This window comes from Oryctolagus cuniculus, chromosome 16, assembly GCF_964237555.1.
Source record: "Oryctolagus cuniculus chromosome 16, mOryCun1.1, whole genome shotgun sequence".
Taxonomy (NCBI): Eukaryota; Metazoa; Chordata; class Mammalia; order Lagomorpha; family Leporidae; genus Oryctolagus; species Oryctolagus cuniculus.
The window spans coordinates 60120499-60139150 of record NC_091447.1 but is presented as its reverse complement, the minus strand read 5'-3'; the positions used below and the strand labels follow the sequence as shown (position 1 = coordinate 60139150).

General features: G+C 67.0%; 1 protein-coding gene across 1 annotated transcript in view; it reads left to right on the top strand.

Moving 5' to 3' along the window:
- PTPRS (protein tyrosine phosphatase receptor type S) overlaps positions 1–18652 on the top strand; it is a 43729-nt gene that overhangs the window by 15967 nt on the left and 9110 nt on the right. The window contains exons 8-17 of the mRNA XM_070059506.1: positions 8337–8606; positions 8820–9401; positions 9904–10037; positions 10167–10311; positions 14729–15034; positions 15579–15772; positions 15871–15897; positions 17091–17208; positions 17403–18008; positions 18383–18480. Of these exons, the coding sequence (XP_069915607.1) occupies positions 8337–8606; positions 8820–9401; positions 9904–10037; positions 10167–10311; positions 14729–15034; positions 15579–15772; positions 15871–15897; positions 17091–17208; positions 17403–18008; positions 18383–18480 (2480 nt within the window). The remainder of the gene's footprint in view (positions 1–8336; positions 8607–8819; positions 9402–9903; positions 10038–10166; positions 10312–14728; positions 15035–15578; positions 15773–15870; positions 15898–17090; positions 17209–17402; positions 18009–18382; positions 18481–18652) is intronic.

Below are 18652 nucleotides of genomic sequence, written 5' to 3'. Positions count from 1 at the left end.
TGCGTGCGTGTGCGTGCGTGTGTGTGCGCGTGTGCGCGCGTGTGTCCAGGGCAGAGCGGAGGTTAAAAAAGAAAAAGGTCGTTGCTGTTCTTTTTATTTTTTAATTTGAATTTCTGTTTTTTTGGTTTAAAGAAAAAAAAAAACGGTCGGTTGCAGCTGCGGGCTTGGGAAGTCCTCTTTTTACTCTCTGTATCTCCCCTATTTTTTTCTCTTTTCCCCATGTCATTGTGTTCCGCATCCAACCCCCTTTTACATCCCTCAGAGCTTCGAGAAGGTTGGTGTGTTTTTTTCTTTTTTACTTTCTTTACCCACATTTTTACATCCTGAGCGATGACACGCACACACACGAAGCACACTCGGACGCCGCGCACACACACGCACACCGGTGCACACACACACGGACCAACGCAGAAAAAGCCATTGTCTACATACCTACACACACACACACACGCGTGAGACCGGCGTGTGAATGATCACAAAACCAAAAAATAAATAAATAAAACGCCACGCGAGAGCAAAACCCAGAAAGACACGCAAGTCAGCCGCGCCCAGCCCGGCCCGGGCGCCGCACACGCGATGCTTGCATTGTGGTCTCCTCTGCATCCGTTGGTAACGTTGTTGCTAAGGTCTTGCACTCGTCGTCATGGTAACGGGCCTGATGCATGCTGGGAGAATGTGAGGTTTCTCTGCATGCCGGTTTGGTTTGGTTTGGTTTTCCCAGCGCCTTCTGTGGGAGTGTTCTCTCGTCTTCCGTTGTTCTCGTTCGGTTTTCTTTTTTTTTTTTTCTTCCTTTTTCTTTCCCCTCCTTTTTTTTTTTTAGTTTCGTTTTTTTGAGGGGGGGAATGGATTGGTTTTCCTTTCCCCCCACCCCGCCCCTCCACCTGCTCCCCGCCTCCCCCAGAGCCACCGGTCTTTGGTTTCTGTCTCGTTTCCGTGCTGTTGGATTTCTGTTCCTCGGGCTGAGCTGTTTTGTGGATGCTTCCCCAGCGCATTGTGACCTACCAGCCAGTGTTCCTGTCTCCACTGCGGTCCAGCAGGGCCCAGGGGGTCCCACAGCTGGGATGTCGGGGCAGAAAGTGACCGCTGGCCTCCGAGGCACGAGGGGGTGCGGGCGGACGGCAGGGGCCGGGGCCCCGGGGAGGTGTGTGTGGACCGAGCCTCTGTGTCCCCCCCCCGGCCCCGGTGCCCACGTTGGCAGGGAGCGAAGCGGGTGCGTCCCCGCCCACGGCCTCCCAGGGTCCAGGGCTCGGCTCAGTTCTCGTCCGTGCAGCGCCGGGTCTGGGTAAGGGGTCGGAGCAGCGTGGGGGCCGTGACGGCGCTGCCCTCCCGGGACGCCGCGGGCCAGGCACCCAAGGGGGCGGTGACAGCTGGTGTGAGACCGGCCGGGCCCACGGCCAGAAGCTCCCATCCGAAAACGTAGTAGCGTGGCAGGTTGTGGAAGTGAGACTTGGGCCAGTGCTACGCCTCCGCCTCCCGGGCGATGCTGGCTGCTTCCCCGTCCCGGCGTCTTGTCCAACAGCACAGCGTGGTCACTTTCTGGGTACCTGAGCATCCGAGCTGTGGAATTCTGGAAAGAAAAAACAAGGGAGACCTTGGACACAGCCTCTCCCCCTCTGCCTCTCCTACTCTCCCTTTGCTCCCCCCTCTCTCCTCTTTTCTCCCCCTCTCCCCCCTCTCTCTCTCTCCCCTCTCTCCTTAGCCTTTCACTCCTGCAAACCGTCAGATACACCCCCATCCCGTACCCTTCCCCAAGAAAAGGCAAGCTCTTGAGAGTCCAGCTCCACCCCAAGCGAGAGCCAACCCCCAGTTAAATACGGGTCTTTATTCCGAGCCCAGCCCCCGGCTCCCCCAGCCTGTTTGGGCTGCCCCTCCCCCCTTGCCCTCTGAGCTCATCAGCGGCGCAGGAGCTGTCAGGTTGACCTTGGAGAACCCTCAAAAGCCCCACCCCAGCTCTAGGTCCTGGGGGGGGGGCCCAGACTTCGGGATACTGAGACCCCAGGCTCTGGACAGCGTCCTGCCTGGATGTGTGATGCCGGCGTCCCTGGGCCTCAGAGTGCACAGGGCCCTGCTTTGGAAGGACTCCAGGGGAGGCGTAGATGCCACAGCCCCGGCTGTGTCTCCTGGCTCCATGGCCCACCCAACCCCTCATGGGTGGGGCCCCCAGAGCCACAGCTCTTGGCGCCCCCCCTGCCATTGCCCCCCCCCAAGGTTCAGGGACGGAGAAGGGGGCAGTAACGGCCCCAGGCAGAGCGCTAGGCTGGCCTCGCCGACAGGAGCCGCCCACCCCTCTAACTGACAGGTCCAGGGCTGGTATCAGACTTGCCTTTCGGAGATGAACCCCTGGGACCCACAGGACCACACTCAGAGCCACGCGCTGGCTGGCGGCTCGCTTGGCCCCGGGGACCTCCCCGGCTGTTCATTTTCCTTCCTGTCTCTTTAAAATCGCAGGCCCGGCAGGCAGGCGTGGGCTGGTGGCTACAGGGCACAGCTGGAAGCAGCGCGCTGCCCCCTGGTGGCAGTGGGAGTAGGCTGGGGCCGGGGGCGGAGCCCTGCACCGGCAGGCTTAGGAAGGCGGAGTCTCCAGGGCTGAGCCAGGGCGCGGGGTCCCGGGTCCCCAGCTCCCGGGGCTGCTGGTTTACGTGTGACCCCAGACCTCTGCAGGGACAGCCGGGGCACGCAGCGTCACTCAGGCCCCAGAGTCGGCGCTGTGCCCTCCAGGTGCTCCCACGGAGGCGGGGCCCAGGCCACCCTGCCCCTCCCGTACCTGGGATGTCCTGGGGTGCGTGGCTGGGGAGGTGCCCCCTTCCTGCCCTGACGCCCCTCCCCCCAGCACTCGCAGCGGAGGCCCCCGCCTGCCTTGACCTTGGCGTAGGCAGAGCTAGGGCAGAGCCAGCCTTTCTCACCTTGGCCCTGGGGGGGAGAGGGCTCGGGGTGGGGGTGGGGGGGAGGCCGCTCGGCAGGAACACTGAGCTCCCCCGTCCGCTGGCCTGCTGCCTGCCTGCCCTGCATCGCTGTCTCCTCTGCTGGGGCTGGGGGGGGGGGGGAGGTTGGATTACACCTTGCAGCGGGGAGGGGCAGAGAGGGCGCTTTGGATACCGCGGCAGCTCGCCGAGGCCGCAGGCCGGCTGGGGGCTCCAGGCGCCCCTGGGCCTCGCGCGCCAGCTTGATGGCAGAGGGAGCTGGCCGTGGGGAAGGGGAGGCAGGCAGGAGGGGGCGGGGCGAGAAAAGGCAGGTGCAGGGGGCGGGCTCCAGGGAGGGGCCAGAGCCCTCCCTTGCTGACAGGTGTAATCTAAGCTTGAGCGAGCCCAGGGAGGCTGCGCCACTTCTTGGCTTCACCCCTACCCCGCACCCGCATTTCCATTTTGGAGTTTGGAGGAGCCTGGGCGGCTTCTCTCACCCCAAAATGCCCAGCAGAGCCCCCCCTCCCCTGGAGCTGCGGCTTGCTGGACCGTGTGATGACAGACACTGTGGCGCTCTGCCTAGCTTCACCCAGATCACCTCACTTTTTGAGTATCCCCCCTCCCTCCCCCACCCCCGCCCCTCTTTTTTTTTATTTTATTTTTTGAGTTTGTGCCTCTTCCAGCTTGGGGGAGGGGTCGTCTCCTGGTTGCTTTGACGGCTTTTGAGTTGTTTTTTTTCCATGTGAATCGGGGTTTGAAGCCACCCACCCCCCCTCCACCCCCACCCCCGCCCCCTGGCCCATGCGGGGCCCCGCCCCCGGCTATTCGGTGAGCAGAGGAGCTGGAGCCCAGAGCCAGCTGCAGCGTGCTGAGGATCAAGGCTGGTTGGTGTGGCCCCTTACAACCCGCCTGGACCCTCCATTCAGGTCGGTAATTGGGGGCGGGGGTCCCGCGGGCTCTGCGCCCACCTGACTTCCTCACCCGCGCCTGGAGCTCGCAGCCAGGGTGGAGACAGGAGGCGGGCGGGGCCCAGCGTCCACACCCGGCTGCCTACAAGGCTCCGGGGGAGGGGGTGGGGGGTGGTCGCAGCCCCTCCCTCCTGGAGGGGTCCTCCTGGAACTCGTGGCAAGCCAGCCCTCTTCCCACAGCAGGGCCCAGACACAGGGTGGGTGAGGGGGGCCGCAGGTCTATGACGCTGCTGGCTGCTGGCCACGTGGGGGTCGGAGCGCTGCCCTCCCCGGCTTAGCTCGGCGTGGACGGCCTTGACGTACTCAACACACTCACTTTGCTTAAAGAGGTCAGAGGAGCTCTGAGCTAGGGCTCACCGCCGAGAGCGTGTGAGGACGTACCGGGGTCTTTGGGCTAGAACGCTGACTGTTACAGAGAGGCAAATGGGCGTGACCCTAACCTTTAGATCCTAAAGCTGGGTCTTAACGCCTTCGATGTTCCAACCCCGTGTGGGTAACAGCCTTTTACTGATGCCTTCTGGACATCTGTCATGAGGGCGGCTGGTCATTATTCACGTGACGGGTGTGGGATTTTGTCTTCTGTCTTGGGGTCCCCAGCGGGTACGAGTGCACAAACTGGAAAGAAGGAGGGGGAAGGGACCCCTGGCTGCGTTCTTGCGGCCTCGCGCTGGAGGGCAGGGCCCGGGGGCCGGCCGGAGCTCTGGCCGTGCCTCCTCCCCGGTGACCCCCTCTCTGCTGGGCGGAACGGGCTGAGGGCCGGGTGCCCCCGAGAGGCGCCGGGGGGAGCAGGCCCAGGGTGCACCAGATTCTCTACCATTTCCTGTGTCCTTACACTGGGATGCACCCCAGACCCAGCCCTGTGCCCGGGCACGCGCCTGTTGTATACCAGCTGCCAGCCCTGTGCCTGGGCACCCACCTACTGTATACCAGCTGCCAGCCCTGTGCCCGGGCACGCGCCTACTGTATACCAGCTGCCAGCCCTGTGCCCGGGCACGCGCCTACTATATACCAGCTGCCAGCCCTGTGCCCGGGCACGCGCCTACTATATACCAGCTGCCAGCCCTGTGCCCAGGCCACATGCCTACTGTATACCAGCTGCCAGCCCTGTGCCTGGGCACCCACCTACTGTATACCAGCTGCCAGCCCTGTGCCCAGGCCACATGCCTACTGTATACCAGCTGCCAGCCCTGTGCCTGGGCACCCACCTACTGTATACCAGCTGCCAGCCCTGTGCCCAGGCCACATGCCTACTGTATACCAGCTGCCAGCCCTGTGCCCGGGCACGCGCCTACTATATACCAGCTGCCAGCCCTGTGCCCAGGCATGTGCCTACTGTATACCAGCTGCCAGCCCTGTGCCCGGGCACGCGCCTACTGTATATAGCTGCCAGCCCTGTGCCCAGGCATGTGCCTACTGTATACCAGCTGCCAGCCCTGTGCCCGGGCACCTGCCTACTGTATATAGCTGCTAGCCCTGTGCCCGGGCATGCACCTACTGTATACCAACTGCCAGCCCTGTGCCCAGGCATGTGCCTACTGTGTACCAACTGTCAGCCCTGTGTCCAGGCATGCGCCTACTGTATACCAGCTGCCAGCCCTGTGCCCAGGCCACGCACCTACTGTATACCAGCTGCCAGCCCTGTGCCCAGGCCACGCGCCTACTGTATACCAGCTGCCAGCCCTGTGCCTGGGCACCCACCTACTGTATACCAACTGCCAGCCCTGTGCCTGGGCCATGCGCTTACTGTGTACCAACTGCCAGTCCTGTGCCCAGGCACATGCCTACTGTATACCAACTGTGCCAGTCCTGTGCCCGGGCATGCACCTGCTGTATACCAGCTGTCAGCCCTGTGCTCGGGCATGCGCCTACTGTGTCCCAGCTGCCAGCCCTGTGCCCAGGCCACGCACCTACTGTGTACCAACTGCCAGCCCTGTGCCTGGGCCACACGCCTACTGTATACCAGCTGCCATCCCTGTGCCCAGGCCACCCGCCTACTGTGTACCAATGTTGCCAGCCCTGTGCCTGGGCCACATGCCTGCTGTATACCAATTTTTCCATCCCTGTGCCTGGGCCATGAGCCTACTGTGTACCAACTGTGCCAGCCCTGTGCCTGGGCCATGCGCCTACTGTATACCAACTGTGCCAGTCCTGTGCCTGGGCCATGCACCTACTGTGTACCTGGCCCTGCTCCAGCCAGCTCCGTGTCACCTGACAGCTCTGCAGTGGGGACACAGGTGCAGGGAGGGTGGGTGGGGTGCAGCCGCCTCGGCCCGTGAGTCCCGATCTCCCTGCCTGGGGTGGGGGTGCAGCCTGGCGGGCGGTGGTCCGCGGGGCGCTGAGGAGGGCTGGGCTGGTTTGCCCCGAGGGCTCTTTCTCCACGAGGGTCCCGCGGCGCACGCCTGCGTTCTGCCGCGGCCAGGGGCGGGGGGCTCCCGGGAACGGCCTTTCAGACCCCGATTTCCAGCCCCGCACCCATCCCATGTGTGTTTTTGGTTTGTGATTTCCGTTTGGCTTTGTTGGGCGTTGCGTTTCCTTTCCGATGGGGTTTCTGTTTGATTTTTATTATTATTTTCACGATTCCCGTTTTCTGGTCGTTTTTTGTTTTTTTGTTTTGTTTCTTTTTTCCCCCTTTGTCCCCCCTGCTTTGGTTTCGGACGTCGGCGGCGGCGTCTTCTGTCGCGGATCAATTCGCTCCCCCCACGCTCACTCCCATCGTGTTCTGTTTCCATGACAACACTGCGTGGGCGCCCCCCCCCCCAGCCACACCACTGGCCTGCACCGCGCCCGTCTGCCCCGGCCCGGCCGGACCCGGGCTCCCCCGCCCCAGAGCCGCGCGCCCCTCCCCCGTGTGCATGGCCCCGCCCCTCCACCCTGGCTCCGCCTCGGCCCCCACGTCCCAGGGGCTCCATTTTCTGAAGGACCCTAGCTCCCAGCTCCCGCTTGGACCCAGGAAGCCAGCATGGAGGAGAGGGCGTCAGGGCGACCTCGCCCGCCTCGTGGAGCCCCACCCCCACCCCGCGAAGCCCCGGTGTCTGCACTCTCACCTGTGCAGGTGGCACGCGAGCCCCCCCTTCCGAAAATGGAGCCCGCCCGGCGTGCAACATCCGCGCGCGCCTCCCGCTGGGAAGCGCACAGAGCGCGTCCCGTCTCCCGCGTCCCTTGGGACGATATTAACCCCCACGCACCACTGCCAGGGCTGGGATGTGACCATGCGACGCCGTCCCATGGCCACATCCGCTAGGTCAGCGCGCACCACGGCGGGCCCGCCCCTGTCCCCGGCCCCCTTGGCTCTCTCTCACCGCCCTCTTCCTCCTTCTCCTCCCCCCCCTCCTCCCCCCTCCTCCCCACACGAACTAACACCAAGGCCCCTGGAATCAGGCCTTTCATCTCTCTCTCTCTCTCTCTCTCTCTCTCTCTCTCTCTCAACCTACTTTGCATGTTTGTGACTCTTGAGAGCTGCATCTACCGATGGAAACTTGTCCGATCCGACAGAAGCTTCTAGAAGAGTTTCTATACGCAAAAACCACAAAAATTTCATTAACGTTTCTCATCTTTTCCCCTAAGACTTCTGGGGGAGGTGGGGTGGGACCCCGACTCCCCCCAGGGCACGAGGGCCAGGGACTGGGCTTCCGGCCCGGCGTGTCCCTGGGGCTCAGCCCTCCCGTGGCCCGTGTCCAGCGCCTGGTGTCCCCCGGGGAAGCCAGGCTCCAGAGAACCCGCCCACAGCCTGGCCCCACCCATGTCCACCTGTGCCCCGCCCACGGCCAGGCCAGACCCCGCCCGTGCCCCGCCCACGCCAGCGCACCGCGAAGATGAGAAACCGCTGATAAATTTTTGTGTCCGTTCCCGCGGCAGAGCCCGTCGCTGTAGGATGACGCTTCTTGTCTCGGTTCTCTATCGACCTCTATTGTTTGTGAAGTGCCTTCCTTTGAAGTTTCCGTTCCCTTGTGTTGGAGTTTGTTTTTTTCCTTTAGTTTCCGTTATGTTTTTCCTTTCTTTTCGTTTGGGGGGAAGCGTTCACGGGGGGGAAGGAGCGAGCCCTGCTTAAGTCGTTCTCCACTCTCTCCCTTGTCTCTCTCTCTCTCTCTCCCCTTCTCTCTCCCCCCTCGGCCTCCACCTCTCTCCCTCTCCCTCCCTCCCTCTCTCTCCCTCTCCCTATCTCCCCCTCCCTATCTCCCCTCCTCTCCCTCTCTCTCCCCCTCCCTCTCCCTATCTCCCCTCCTCTCCCTCCCTCTCCCCCTCCCTCCCCTCTCTCCCCCCGTCTCCTCCCTCCCTCCCTCTCCCCCTCTCTCTTCCTCCCTCCTTCTCCCTCCCTGGGTCTCCCTCCTCTGTACCCCCTCCCCCTCTCTCCCTCCCTCCTTCTCTCCCTCCCTCCTTGTTCTCCCTCTCTCCCTCCCCGTCTCCCCCCTCTGTCCTCCCTCCCCCTCTCTCTTCTCCCTCTCCCACTCTCCGCCTCACCCTGCCCTAGTGCGCCGTGTGGCCCCCCGCTTCTCCATCCTGCCCATGAGCCACGAGATCATGCCGGGCGGGAGCGTGAATATCACGTGCGTGGCCGTGGGCTCGCCCATGCCCTACGTGAAGTGGATGCAGGGCGCCGAGGACCTGACGCCCGAGGACGACATGCCCGTGGGCCGCAACGTGCTGGAGCTCACGGACGTCAAGGACTCGGCCAACTACACGTGCGTGGCCATGTCCAGCCTGGGCGTCATCGAGGCCGTGGCGCAGATCACCGTCAAGTGTGAGCCGCCCCGGCCCGCTGGGGAACCCCGAGGGTGGGCGGGGACACTCGCGCCTCCCCACGGAGCCCCTGGGTCCCGCTCCCGGCTGGCGCGGCTGGGAGGTCCCTTTCCGAGCGTCCCCTGCGCGTGCCAGCCCGGCGGGGAAAGGCGGGGCTCAGCAAGGGCGGTTTTGGGCGTCGGCGGAGTCACCCTGCCCTCCCCCCCCCCCGCAGCCCTGCCCCGAGCCCCCGGGACCCCCGTGGTGACGGAGAACACGGCCACCAGCATCACCATCACCTGGGACTCCGGCAACCCGGACCCCGTGTCCTACTACGTCATCGAGTACAAGTCCAAGAGCCAGGACGGCCCGTACCAGATCAAGGAGGACGTCACGACCACGCGCTACAGCATCGGGGGCCTGAGCCCCAACTCCGAGTACGAGGTCTGGGTGTCGGCCGTCAACTCCATCGGCCAGGGCCCGCCCAGCGAGCCGGTGGTCACGCGCACGGGCGAGCAGGCCCCGGCCAGCGCGCCCCGCAACGTGCAGGCGCGCATGCTCAGCGCCACCACTATGATCGTGCAGTGGGAGGAGCCGGTGGAGCCCAACGGGCTGATCCGGGGCTACCGCGTCTACTACACCATGGAGCCCGAGCACCCCGTGGGCAACTGGCAGAAGCACCACGTGGACGACAGCCTGCTCACCACCGTGGGCAGCCTGCTGGAGGACGAGACCTACACCGTGCGCGTGCTGGCCTTCACGTCGGTGGGCGACGGGCCGCTGTCCGACCCGGTGCAGGTCAAGACGCAGCAGGGAGGTGAGGCCCGCGGGGCGGGGCGGGGCCAGGTCAAGGTGGGGCGGGCCAAGGGCTGGGCAGGACTCCGGTGTGCAGGGCCCTGCGCCTCCCCTCGAGGCCGAAGCTGGCCTTTGTGGGTCGATGAAAGCCCGGGGCCGGGGCCGGGGTGGGGGTGCGCTCTCTGCGGTTTTGGCCTTTTCTTTGGGGGCGCACGTCTTCAGAACTCGAATTATGGCAAACCGGGGCGCCCAGCCGAGTCGGGGAAGCAGATGGCTCCCGCTCTGGCGCCGCGGGCGGGTACAGGAGAGAGATCCGTGCAGTGCGCCCCCTCTAGCCACTTAATCCATGAGGGGTGGGGAGCGCACTAGGGTGGTTGGAGATGACGGAGACTGTTTTGTTTTCTGAGAGACGAAGAGCAGGTCGGGGAGTTGGAATGGGCAGGGGTGGCGCGGGCTGGGGGGAGCCGGGGTGTTCCGGAGGCACTGGGAGCCGCCCCTGCATCTCCTCCCTCGGCCGCCCGCAGTGCCCGGCCAGCCCATGAACCTGCGGGCCGAGGCCAGGTCGGAGACGAGCATTGGGCTCTCCTGGAGCCCCCCGCGCCAGGAGAGCATCATCAAGTACGAGCTGCTCTTCCGGGAAGGCGACCGCGGCCGAGAGGTAGCGGCGGGCGCGGGGGCGGGCGTGCGGGCGTGCGGGGCCTGGGTGCGCCCGCCCCTCCCCGCGCCTGCCTGACCTCCGCTCCCCGCCCCTCTCTGCCCCCGCGCGCGCCTGCCCGCCTGCCCGCAGGTGGGCCGCACGTTCGAGCCGACCACGGCCTTCGTGGTGGAGGACCTGAAGCCGGACACCGAGTACGCCTTCCGCCTGGCGGCGCGCTCGCCGCAGGGCCTGGGCGCCTTCACGTCTGCCGTGCGCCAGCGCACGCTGCAGTCCAGTACGTGTCTCCCGGCGCCCGGCCCCGCCCGGGCCCCGCCCCCACCCCCTGCTGTGCCCGGCCCGGGGCTGGGGGCTTCCGGCGCCCCAGGGTGAGGTCCCGATCCGGCCGGCTGGGGACAGGGCGGAGTCAGAGCAGACGCCAGGTTTGGGGGGGGCGTGCTGGCTCCCCCCCCCCCCCCCCGCCGCTGCCCCGAGTTCCTCGCCGTGCCCGCCCGGCCTCCCTGTCGCACACACCGCCGGCTCCCCGCCGCGCCCGCCCCTCCCCCCGCCTCCCCGTCCGCAGTCAGTCACGGCTCGGCCACCCCAGGCCTTGTTCTGGAAGCTTCCACGAGCGCCCGGGTGCGTGCGCGCTGGGCCGGGTCGGGGTCAGTCTCGCGCAATGCCGCCTGGGAGCCCCTGCCCGTAGCGCGGAGGGGCGTGTGCGTGCGTGCGTGCGTGCGAGCGAGCGAGGTGGAGGTCAGTGAGGGGGGCCTGTGGCCCACGAGGCCGGCAGAGGCGCCCAAGGTGAGTACGCGCTGGTCTCAGCTCACCAACTCGGCCCCGGCCAGCGAGCGGGGCGAGCCCGGCAGGTGCTCAGGCCAGGCGCGTCCCCGGGGGCTGACGGCCCCTGGGCCGGGCGCAAGGGTAGGTGGAGGCCAGGCCCACGGGCGGAGCGCGGAAGGTAGGTACCCGGCCGGCACGTGCAGCGTCTGTCTCTCTTGGTTTCCGTTTCTGTTTTGTTCTGTTTATGGTTTCCTCCTCATCACCGCCATCGCCATCGTTGATTTTCTTACGATTTTGGTTCCACTCCCACCTGCCCCGGGGCGGCTGGTCAAGAAACGGGGGCGGGGACCCCGGCGGGGCGCTGGTGCGCGCAGGGCAGGGGCCCCTTCCGGAGGCGCCGCCGTGGGCGTGCCCGGAGCCTTATGGTGGGCGTGTCCGGCGCCCGTGGTGGGCGCTTCCAGCGGCCTTGAGCCGCTGCAGCCTGGACCGAGGGCAGGCCCGGTCCTGACTCCGCCCCCCCTTAGGCAACTACCTGTTTCTGAGCCTGTTTCCCCACTTGCTGGGTTTGGGGGGATTTAGAGAGGTGCCCGCGGAGCAGCCAGGACGGCGCGGGGCTGCAGGCGGGGTTGGTTCCCCCCCCCCCCCCGGGGGACGGCAAGAGGTAAATGAGAAAGCCCTCGGCAGGTGCAGGCTCACGGAGCCCCGCCTTGAGCACATGAGGTGCCGGGCGCGTAGTAGGTTTGCAGGACGTGGAGCAGGCGTCAGTCACTCCAGAGCCGCTGCCCGGCACGTAGAGGCTGCGACTGCTGCCCCTAGAGCCCCCCCCACACACAGTAGGCACTTCATGACGGTCTGCTGTCTTTCGGCAAAGCCTGGCATGCTGCCTTGCACACAGTAGGTGTGCCACGCGGACGGACCGGCGTGCTCCTGGGCAGAGCATTGGCGCCCGAGACCACAGGAGCGAGCACGAGTGTAACCCGGGGCTGGGCGCACAGTAGGTGCTCAGCGAGTGCAGCTCACTGCAGATGATGGTCTGATGCGGGGCCCATCGTAGGGGCCCAGTGGGCGCCAGCCCAGCCTGGTAGGGGTGTTACCCGAGACGGGCAGGGGTGTGCAGAGGCCTCCGTACTGGGAGCCGTGCTGCCCGGTGTAGGGCCCGGCACAGGGCCCGGCACACAGGTGCAGAACTCCATCAGTGACGTGCCTAGCACGTAGTAGGTGTGCAGTCTATGGGAGCCATTGCTGTCCCTCACTGTGGCCCCCAGGGCACTGTGCCCGGCACACAGTAGGAGCTTAGCACACGGGGGTCGGTGCTGTTTCCATCTCGGCCCTGAGCCGGCACACAGTAGGTGCTTAGCACACGGGGGTCGGTGCTGTTCCTGTCTTGGCCCTGAGCACTCTGCCGGCACACAGTAGGCGCTTAGCACCTGTTCTGGAAGCCCCTAGTACAGCGCCCAGCTGTAGAGGGTGGGGACTTCCTGTTTCTCAAAGGCCCCAGCACACAGTAGGTGCCTAAGCTGCGGGGCTTTTCCCTGGCGGAGTCCTAGCTCGGTGCCCGTGAGTGACCGCTGCCGTGCAGGGTCCGCGGGCTTCCACGCGCCCTGCGGCACCCGGCACACAGTAGGGACTCAAGGTGGAACTGTGGTCTGCAGAGTTTGGGCACACAGCAGGCGCCGGTAGGAGCTGTGAGGCGCTGAGCCCGGGCCTGGGGCGGGGGTTGGGTTACCAGGCACGGCGGGCTGTGTGGAACCCGTCAGGCTGGCGCCGGGCCCCGGCAGCGCGGCTGAGCAGGTGGCAACGGCTTCGCGTGGCCCCGCCTCGGCATCGTGCCTGGCGCACAGTAGGCGCCTAATAGGCATGGCTTCTTTGCCTGACCCCTTGCCGTGGGGCTTGGCACACAGTAGGTGTTCAGGGCTTTTATGAGCCTTTGAAGCCCCTGGCAAGTGCCTGGTGCACAGTAGGTGTCTAATAAGTGCTGCATCTATTGCTGTTCCTCTTTGTGATGCCCCACACACAGTAGGTGCTCACTAGAGCTTGTCCAGCTCCCTCCCTCTGGCACACAGTGGGTGTTCACTCAGTAGAGGTTTTCTCGTTCTTTGAAGCCCCTGGCAAGTGCCTGGCACGCAGTAGGTGCCTAATAAACAGTGCTTCTGTTAGTCCTCTGTGATTGCTGGCACACAGTAGGTGCTCAGTACAGCTTTTCTTGCTACTCCCTTTGGCATGGTGTCTGGCACATAGTAGGTGTTCACACGTAGGGCTGTTACTGTTCTCTGAAGCCCCTGGGAAGTGCCTGGCGTGAGCAGGTGCCTAACAAGTGCTGCCCCGTAATGTGCCTGGCACACAGCAGGTGCCTAACAAGTGCTGCACCCCTTAAGGTGGTGCTTGGCACACAGTAGGTGCCTAGCAAGTGCTACCCCGTAATGTGCCTGGCACACAGCAGGTGCCTAGCAAGTGCTACCCCCTTAAGGTGGTGCTTGGCACACAGTAGGTGCCTAGCAAGTACTGCCCCGTAATGTGCCTGGCACACAGCAGGTGCCTAACAAGTGCTACCCCGTAATGTGCCTGGCACACAGTAGGTGCCTAGCAAGTGCTGCACCCCTTAAGGTGGTGCCTGGCACACAGCAGGTGTTTGGTCGGCTGTGCCTATGTGAAGCCCCTGGAAAGTGCCTGGCACACAGCAGGTGCCTAATAAGTGGGCTTCTATTGCTATAGCGCTTGGCATGGTGGCTGGCACACAGTAGGCATTCACTCAGGGCTTTCACTATTCTAGGAAGCCCTTGGGAAGTGCCTGGCGCACAGTAGGTGCCTAGCGGTGCGTCTGTTGCTGTTCTGTGTGATGTTTGGCGCACAGCAGGTGCCTAGTAGGTGGGCTTCTGTGCACCCCTTAATGTGGTGCCTGGCACACAGTAGGTGTTCAGTAGGCTGTGCCTATGGGAAGCCCCTGGGAAGGGCCTGGCACACAGTAGGGACCTAACGATGAGGTCTCTGGTTAGCCCTTGGCAGGGTGGCTGGCACACAGTAGGTGTTCACGCGGTGTGGCTTACTCTTCTGTGCAGCCTTGGAAGTGGTGCACTGCACGCATCACACGTCCTTACGCTTCCTGGCACACAGTAGGTGTGTCCCTCTGGCACACAGTAGGTGTTTGCACAGTAGGGCTTTTCCTGTTCTGGGAAGCCCTGGAAAGTGCCTGGCACACAGTAGGTGCTCTGTAAATGGACGCTTTTACAACTTTCCTGTGAGGCCTTGAAGTGCCAGGCGCACCGTGGGTGCTCAGTGGACACACATGCACTAGGTGCTCCCCAGGCAGGTGCCCCGCGCACAGTAGGTGCTCATAGCCTGGCGCTGGGGAGGACCGTCCTGCTCCCCGTCCAGGCACACGGCGGGTGCTCCCCAGGCAGGTGCTCTGCGCACAGTAGTGCTTATAGCCTGGCGCTGGGGAGGACCGTCCTGCTCCCCGTCCAGGCACCCGGCGGGTGCTCCCTAGGCAGGTGCCCCGCGCACAGTAGGTGCTCATAGCCTGGCGCTGGGGAGGACCATCCTGCTCCCCGTCCAGGCACACGGCGGGTGCTCCCTAGGCAGGTGCCCCGCGCACAGTAGGTGCTCATAGCCTGGCGCTGGGAGGACCGTCCTGCTCCCCGTCCAGGCACACGGCGGGTGCTCCCCGGGCAGGTGCTGGATGACCGCCCTGCGGCCCGCCGTGCGCCCCGCCCCGCCCCGCCCCGCAGGTGCGCCCCGAGGCCCGCGCGCTCTTGGCCAGCCCTCCCGGCCCCATCCCGCCTGCCCATCCCACCTTCGGTTGACACCCGCTTCTTTTGGGTCCGACTTTCTCTTTGGTTCGGTTCTGTTTTGTTTGTTATCATCTCCTTTTTTATTTTCTCTCTCCCATCTTTTGTTTCCCCGCCCTCCCCTCCCCCACGCCCCTCCCCCCGTAGAACCGTCCGCCCCCCCCCAGGACGTTAAATGCGTCAGCATGCGCTCCACCGCCATTTTGGTAAGTTGGCGCCCGCCGCCGCCGGACACGCACAACGGGGCCCTGGTGGGCTACAGCGTCCGCTACCGCCCGCTGGGCTCGGAGGACCCGGAAGCCAAGGAGGTGAACGGCATCCCCCCAACCACCACCCAGATCCTGCTGGAGGCCTTGCAGAAGTGGACGGAGTACCGCATCACCACGGTGGCGCACACAGAGGTGGGACCCGGGCCCGAGAGCTCGCCCGTGGTCGTCCGCACCGACGAGGACGGTGAGCACCGCGGGGCCCAGGGAGCCGCGGAGCCAGGCCCGCACAGGGAGCCGGCCCGGCCGGCACAGGGGCCGCGGAGCTAGAGCCCACGGAGGGAGCCGGCGCGTCCCGCGCGGGGCCGCGGAGCCAGGGCCCCTCCGAGGCCGGCGGCCCGTGGGCAGGTCGTGAGCGGGGAAGTGGGGCGGCGGCGGCCCTTTGGACGTGGCCAGCCACGGCAGGGCACCTGTGGGCCGGGGGCGGACTGAGAAAGAGCGCCGCGCCCCGTGGACTGGAGCTGCCGCCCACGCGCGCGCGGGCCGGCTCTGCCTCTGGGTGGCCGCCCCCGGGGCCTCGGTGTCCCGATCTGGGAGCTGAGACCGCCGGGCGGGGCGCCCCGCGGCGGGAAGGCCATCGCAGCCGGTGGTTCAGGGACTGGGGGCTCCTGGCGGGCCTGCGGGAGGGCCGAGCGCGCCCAGCGGCCACTCGCGGCCCCGCCACCCCCGGGGCAGAGCGGAGCCTCCTCCCGTAACGGCCCCGCCGCCTCCCCTCCCCTCCCGCCCGCCAGTGCCCAGCGCGCCGCCGCGGAAGGTGGAGGCGGAGGCGCTCAATGCCACGGCCATCCGCGTGCTGTGGCGCTCGCCCGCGCCCGGCCGGCAGCACGGCCAAATCCGTGGTTACCAAGTGCACTACGTACGCATGGACGGCGCCGAGGCCCGCGGGCCGCCCCGCATCAAGGACGTGATGCTGGCCGACGCGCAGGTGCGTCCTGCGGGTGGGGCGGGCGGGCGGCTCCCCGGCCTCCTCCCCTGCCTGCTCACCTGCCGCCTCTCTCCCCCGCCGCCGCCTCCCGCGCTCAGTGGGAGATGGACGACACGGCCGAATACGTAAGTAGCGCCCGGGAGCCGTGCGTTCCCGCGGGCTGTGCCGTGCTGTGCCTCCTGCACGCCCCCCGGAAAGGGTCTCCTCCGCGGGGCCCCCACGTGGCCCCAGCCTCCGGGCTTGCACCGGACAAAGGGTGGCCCAGAGCACGGGCCCGAGTGGGCACCTGCTGAGCTCCCGGGAGGGCACCCAGCCTCACCCCCAGGTGCTCTGGGGTGCGTCCCAGGCTGCCTGCGGGCGAGGCACCGCCCACCCGGTCGCTGCCTTTCCGGCCCTGGGTCGGGAACCACGCGCTCCCCCATGGGTCTGGGGGTGGCCCTGAGTGGGCCGCGGCTCCGGAGGGCCGAGTGGGAGTCTCGGGGGCAGGAGACCCTGGTTTCGTGCAACCCCGTCCCCCCGCATGCCGGCCAGTGTTGGGTGTGCATGCCGCCGCCCCGGGCGCACGTCGCGCAGGCGTGAGCTCCTACTGTGTGCGTTTCTCCGCCGGGGCTGGGAGGGCTCTGAGCCACCTCCCTGTGGTGGGGCACAGGCCAGGGCGAAGGAGGGGCGTTGGGCCGGGCCAGGCACACGTGCACGGGGTGGGGGCGCTCCCGCCCGGCAGGGGCGAGACCCGGGTGCGCGCACTCAGCTATGGTGGGCGGTGCCGCGCGCTTCCGGGGTGCAGTGTGCCCCCGCGAGTGCCGTGTCCCTCGCACGGACAAGCTGACACAACCCAGGAGGAACTAGAGGCCCCGACTGGCAGTACCTTGTTTTGTCCTGGCTGTGATGTGTCTGAGTGGCCTACGCGGCTTGGCAGTAGCTGTGCGCCCTCAGCGCTGGCACCCAGACTCCTGCAGCCTGAGCTATGGCTCCGTGAGTCGGTGCAAAGCAGTTCTAGCAACCCTGCGGGTGGAGACAGGGCAGCCCGTGCAAGGGTCCTGGGGCCGGGAGACACACAGCAGGGGTCCTGAGGCTGGACCGCGCCTGCGTGTGGGAGGAATAGCGAGGAAGCCCACGTGGCTGGAGCAGAGTGGGCCTTGCGCGCCCCCCACCTCGCCTTTCTGGGCACCCGATGGTGGCTGCGGGGGGGTGGCATGGGGCAGAGCAAGCTCAGGAGGCCCCCGGGAGCGAGCTGCATGTGCGTGGTCTTTGCATGAACTCGCGTGCACGCGTGCGCCCCGGGCCCTGCGCTGACGCCGCCGCGCCCGCCCGCCCGCAGGAGATGGTCATCACCGACCTGCAGCCCGAGACCGCCTACTCGGTCACCGTGGCCGCCTACACCATGAAAGGCGACGGCGCTCGTAGCAAACCCAAGGTGGTGACGACCAAGGGAGCAGGTGCGAGCCCTGGGCGTGTGGGCGGCCCCCTCGTCCCTCACGCCCCGCCCCGCGCCCGACCCACCCAGCCCTCGGCCAGGGCCGCCCTCGTCCCGCTGCCTGGAACCTCCTCCAGGAAGCCTCACGGGGAGGGCCCCTGGGGCGGGGTCCCTGACCCTTGCGCTGACCCCGCCCCCCCTTCCCCGCTCCCGCAGTGCTGGGCCGCCCCACCCTGTCGGTGCAGCAGACCCCCGAGGGCAGCCTGGAAGCCCGCTGGGCGCCCCCGGCCGCCGGCGCCGACGACGCAGTGCTGGGCTACCGCCTGCAGTTCGGCCGCGAGGACTCGCCGCTGGCCACGGTGGACTTGCCGGCGTCGCAAGAGCGCTACGCGGCGCCGGGCGCGCACGGCGGCGCCACCTACGTGTTCCGACTGGCGGCGCGCGGCCGCGGGGGCCTGGGCCAGGAGGCGGCGGCGGCGCTGCACGTGCCCGAGGGCGCGCCCCGCGGGCCCCCGCACATCCTGGAGGCTGCGGGCAACGCGTCGGCCGGCACCGTCCTGCTACGCTGGTTGCCGCCCGCGCCCGCCGAGCGCAACGGCGCCATCGTGAAGTACACGCTGGCCGTGCGGGAGGCCGGCGCCGCGGGCCCCGCGCGGGAGACGGAGCTGCCGGCGGCGGCCGAGCCGGGGGCCGAGACGGCGTTCACGCTGCACGGCCTGCAGCCAGACACGGCCTACGACCTCCAAGTGCGCGCGCACACGCGCCGGGGCCCCGGCCCCTACAGCCCCCCTGTCCGCTACCGCACGTTCCTGCGGGACCAAGGTAGGCGCGGCGACGCCCGCACCACGGCCGGACCGGGCCTCGCGCCCACCCCCGCCCCAGCCCCCTCCCCGCACCCCCCCGCCCAGGTAAGTGGCCGCTCTCGCTCGCTCGCGCTCGCTCCAGGCCAGTCCGACCGAGGCTCCGGCGTTGGCACAGGTGGGACGCCGCCCCCACCCCCTCCCGTCTCTCTCTGCAGCCGCGCAGGGCGCTGGGCCAGGGCAGGCAGGGCCGGGCCAGGGCCAGGCAGGAAGGCCACGGGCACGGGCACGGGCACACGCCGGCAGGGAGCACCTGGGCCGCCCGCGCCCCCTGCTCACCGCGCCTCTCCTGTGCTCTCTCCCCCGCCCGCCCGCCCGCCTGCCTGCGCGGCGCAGTCTCGCCCAAGAACTTCAAGGTGAAGATGGTCACCAAGACGTCGGTGCTGCTGAGCTGGGAGTTCCCGGAGGACTACGCCTCGCCCTCGCCCTACAAGGTGCGCGGTCGGGGGCGGGGCCGGGCGGGGCGGGGCTTCGCTTGGGGGCGGGCCTGCGCGGGGCTGGGGTCCTGGCTCAACCGGAATCAGTACTCAGTCTAGGTTCAGTTTAGTTTTGTTGCTGTTTATTAGAAGGGCGGAGGGAAGGAGGGAGCGCTTCCTCCCGCTGGTT